Genomic DNA, 5,000 nt, shown 5'->3' with positions numbered 1-5,000 from the left:
GGGTAGGGGATGGGGGGGGGGAGGGAGGGGAGGGGAAGGTGGTGGGAGGACAACAACATTTCAGATATGGTTGCATAGTCTTTTATCTTGGTGATTGTGGGTTGTAACTCACATACAGTGCAGTGGGCAACATGCAGGAATACACAAAAACACACATCACACTTGCACACACAAACACACATCACACTTGCACACACAAACACACACACATAGTGGAGGACGCTTTCTGTCCATGTCATGTTGCTCTGGCATCAGGACCAGCTCCTGTTGGGCCTGACCTATTAACTCTGCAGGCCTGAGACAGCTCTCCCATAGTCTCAACGATAAGCATGACAGAGGGCTGAACCTGAGTTGTTGACGCACTCCGTGTTTGGGTCTGGCTATCTCTGGACCGTTAGTTTCAAACCGACGCCTGGCCTTTCATATGCAGAACAATTGAGGGCCTATTGAGGGAAATGTCACTGAAAAGACTCCAGGAACTGAGAACAGTTCTGAACGCGTCACGTTTCGTTGTTTTGATCAAGCCGTCGTGACTCCCACCAAGTTGCATCAGTGAAGTTCTGTTGAATAGTAATCATGTCTTCATAACGAGTGAAACGAAGAGAACAGTCTGAAGCCATTGTGGACGTTCGATCCGTTACTTGTGTAAAGCGCGGGGTGGGGGGGGGGGGGGGGGGGGGGGGCGGCGGCCATGTAGAGACAAAATGACATGCCGTCGTGTAAATAGATAAATAACATAAGGCCATTTAGTTTGTTTAATAAAAGAGCAAGCTATAGACCTGTTTTATATGAAAGGTACCTTAAATGACTTATTATGTGATCTGGCGCTATATAAATCTATATATTTTTTAATTAACCTTGACCTTCCAGGGGGGGCGGGGCTTCCCGTTGCGAGGGCGGGGCGCCCCCCTGATATAATGGTAGGGGAAACACTGGCGTCTGTGCAGAACACAAACATGTTTGTTCCGGTCACTTACACGTCTATCTGGGCCACATACTGCTTCATCTCCCTCACGGCCACGTCCAAGCGGCTGTACAGGCGGATGTAGGAGTCCTGGGTCTCCATGTCTTCCTGTTTCAGCAGGAAGCTCAGGCCGCCCTCGCCGTGGTGGGGGTCGCGCCGGCCGTCCACCAGCCCCTCCCCCGTCCCGTTCTCCTCCGTCTCGTCGCCCTCCAGACCGGAGCAGCTCCAGGAGGGAGCGCCCATGCTGGTGACGCAGTGCTGGGTGTGGGACATGGGGTTGAGGTTGGCTGGGGGGGGGGACGGAGTCGAAAGAGAAGGTAAGGGAGGGAAAGGGGGTATAGGGAGGGTGGATATAGATAGGAGAAAGGGAGATTTAAGGAGGAATAGAGGGTAGAGAAAGAGGGGACAGATTGGGGAGGATAAGGAGTGTACAAAAAGGGAGGAAGAAAAAGGGAAAAATAGGATAGAATATTAATTATGGATATCTACATTCATCATTTGTAGGCATGTGGCTTCAGACTTAGGAGTTTGCTAGACAGAGATGGTAGGAGAGAGAGAGAGAGACAGAGAGACAGAGACAGACAGAGAGAGAGACAGACAGAGAGACAGAGACAGAGAGAGAGAGAGAGAGAGAGAGACAGAGAGAGAGAGAGAGAGACAGAGAGAGAGAGAGAGAGACACACAAAACGAGACAAAGCTCTCCCTTCCAGACATGCATACCCACACCAGATGTTTGTCCTACAGAATCAAACCCCATTTCATTATATAGACCCTCAATGTGTTTTATACCCTACAGGTCAACAGAGTCCATGAAAACACAGCTGTAGATTCAGGTATGAGAATCCCAAAACAAAATTACAGCTATGAAAACACAAGTAAAAGTTAAGCAATCCGCAATCACCTGAGGCTGTAGACAGTTGTTATGAGCACAGGGGGAGTAACAATAGCCAGTAATAGCCAAGGCTACAATTATGGAGAGAGGAACTCCTATATACTTTCTGCACATTCCTCCCCCGAAACGTTCAACCAAGCGGCCGTACAAAAGACCCTAAAAAGGCAATCTTGCATCACCTCAGGAAATATCAGCCATAACTCCACACATTTCTGACCGCACGCTCAATGAAGCTGTCACTTTGGAGTCGTAAAAAAACCTGAAGCATGTTGCCAGGGAAACCCAAGACTGCATGGTTGAGGGATAGCAAAGCATATGTTGAAAAAAAGAAAAAAAAGAAGCTAGCTGACTGGCTAAACTTTTGTCTGCACAACTGTAGAGCAGATGTCAAGTAGCGCCAAGACATTTACATTACATTTACATTTAGTCATTTAGCAGACGCTCTTATCCAGAGCGACTTACAGTAAGTACAGGGACATTCCCCCCGAGGCAAGTAGGGTGAAGTGCCTTGCCCAAGGACACAACGTCATTTGACTCGGCCGGGAATCGGCAACTGGCAACCTTCAGATTACTAGCCCGACTCCCTCACCGCTCAGCCACCTGACTCCCGCGGGTGAGACAGCAAGAGAAAAGGAGAAAGCAAGGCTAACGCATCGCTAACAACGCTAACAACACAAATGGCCGCCTCTCAGACAGAACTGCAGTCTGTATCGTTTTTCCCGTCTGGTAGAAGCGTCTCTCTGGCGCGGGGTGAAGCGTCGGGGTGGCTGACAGGCTGAAACACACACTACCTCACCAGTAAACACTGTCACAACAAGAGCAGGGTGGGTGAAGGCCCCCTCATGTACAGTATGGTAATGATGAAGTAGGGGGCCATCTTTGATGACATCACTGAGAGCAGCAGAGAGAGTGAGAAGGCCCGCCCGGGGCTAATGGAGCCTTAATGGCAGGCCCATGGAGACGATTCAAAATGGTGGCATTCCATTTCACCACTCTGCTAATTTACTGTGGGAATCACCACAGTGGCACAGAGGCTAATCAGCGCGGTTGGCTTTCACATGAGAACTCAGTCATCTGTGCAGTGGGATTTAATTGGTCAAAGAGGGTAATTAAAGCAAAACGATCCCTCTGTTTAGAAGATTTTAAGTAGTTAAAAGCGGTAGTGATGTAATTCTAAACAGGGAATGGTGTTTTGACTAAAGAACCATGTTTGGAGGATGAAGATGGACGAATGCCACGGGTTCCTTTGTGCATTTCCAGCTACAGTATGTCAGCTGTACTTGGTTTACACAAACAGACTCTGAATGCGTGCACACACACACACACACACATGATAGTTAAACCAGTTAACCCTTTCCTCACCTTGGTCCGGGTCCAGGCCGAAGAAGGAGTTCTTGCGTCCGAAGCGGATGCTGAATGTTCTGCCGGCAGTGGTGGTGCTCTTGGGGTGAGACACCTGCATCAGGTTGACGTGGCAGTTTGTGGGGACGAAGTCCATGCAGCCCAGGGGGTGGGGCTTCTGGCTCGCCTGTTTGAACGTCGGCCACGCCTTGTTCTTCAGCTCCTGGGCGAACTGGGCCGAGAGACACCAGGTGAGAGGGAGAAGGGACCACATGGATATATTGTAGACGTGTCTTCTAGGGGTTGGAATCTTTTGGTACCTCATGATTCGATCAAATCGATTCTTGGGGTCACAAATCGATTAAAAGCGATTCACGATTTTGTATCTTTTTTTTGTTTGTTTTTTACATTTGTGAATCTATGTCAATCGCTAGAAGACTGAATCGCGATTCAAATGTGAACCGATTTTACCCCCACCACTAGTGTCTTCTGTGCTTTTACATTTTACACAAAAACAAGCTATATAATATTGGAAGGTTCTGGATGTGTGGGTCTACCTGCTGGTAGTTGCTGATGCGTCTTCGGATGCTCTCTAGCTTGGTGTCGCAGATGTTCCTGAACTCGAACTGGGGCATGGAGACCACACGGTCACACTGGGAGATCAGCTGGCTGCAGTTCCGCACAAAGTGGCTGTCGTCTTTGGCGAAGGCCTCCAGGATCTGAGCAAGGATGATAGGTGCAGTAGTCATGGAGTTACTTCAACTTCAATTTTTTTTTTTTTTTTTTTTTTTTTTACTTAAAATGATCAGTTATCCTTTTAAAACTTTTATTTGTATTTTTATAAAACTTAATTGAAAAAAATCTATTCAAATACTCCATGCCAGTTCACAACATTTAATTTTCTACTACTAAATTCCACCAAAAACCCACAACCACCAGCAGACATGTGGTGCCCAGGCCTGGCGGTGAGCAGCACCTTGGCGGTGAGGCTGAAGCAGCCCTTGGGCTCCACCACCTTCTCCAGCACCTGGCTCTTGATGCCTGCTGTGCTGACGTACTCGTACACCACGCCGTGCTCCAGGTGCATGTTGTCCACCGTCAGGCTCACCAGGGGCTCTCCTCGGACACAGACAGCCTCGCCAGGCCTCGGGAGTCTGGGGAGAGAGACGGGAGGTAGACACGCGGAGAGAGACGGGAGGTAGACACGCGTGTGAGTGTAGACCTGCAGGGGGTCGGTCCTTTCTGAAGTGAGCTTATTTTAAGAGCGCTTTTAGTGTGTTAGGACTGTTTAAGGTGTCAGGCGCTTCAAGGTGCGTGAAAAGACACAAACACACAAGTGAGGATGCATACACACCCTCACAAACTCTCACATGCTCACCCTCTCACACACACAAATACTCTCTCTCTCCTTCTCTCTTACACACACACACTCCCTCATACACACTCACACTCTCTCTCTCACACACTCTCTCTCTCACACACACTCTCAAACACACTCTCTCGCTCTCTCGCTCTCTCGCTCTCTCGCTCTCTCGCTCTCTCGCTCTCTCGCTCTCTCGCTCTCTCTCTCTCTCTCTCTCTCTCTCTCTCTCTCACCCTGTGTACCTGTTCGTTGGTGCCGTGAGCATCCTCTGGGTCAGCTCCGTTCTCCTCTGTGCAGGCCCTGAACGAGCCCCTCCTCCCCCTCACCCTGCCCCTGATCCTCCACATCCTCGAACGCCCGGTACACCCACTGACACTGTCAACACACACACAGGGCTGGTTATTCATCCTGTTTCTGCGAGGCGTATATGCGTGTTTATG

General features: G+C 49.4%; 1 protein-coding gene across 1 annotated transcript in view; it reads right to left on the bottom strand.

Moving 5' to 3' along the window:
- The window catches only part of LOC136945373 (phosphatidylinositol 3,4,5-trisphosphate-dependent Rac exchanger 1 protein-like), a 70,897-nt gene that overhangs the window by 13,621 nt on the left and 52,276 nt on the right, over positions 1–5,000 (bottom strand). Inside the window, 5 exon segments of the mRNA XM_067239145.1 lie at positions 978–1,251; positions 3,219–3,429; positions 3,755–3,916; positions 4,174–4,351; positions 4,892–4,935. Coding sequence (XP_067095246.1) covers positions 978–1,251; positions 3,219–3,429; positions 3,755–3,916; positions 4,174–4,351; positions 4,892–4,935 — 869 coding nt within the window.

The sequence above is a fragment of the Osmerus mordax genome, chromosome 7 (assembly GCF_038355195.1).
Source record: "Osmerus mordax isolate fOsmMor3 chromosome 7, fOsmMor3.pri, whole genome shotgun sequence".
NCBI classification, from domain to species: domain Eukaryota; kingdom Metazoa; phylum Chordata; class Actinopteri; order Osmeriformes; family Osmeridae; genus Osmerus; species Osmerus mordax.
This window is presented reverse-complemented; position numbering and strand designations above follow the sequence as displayed.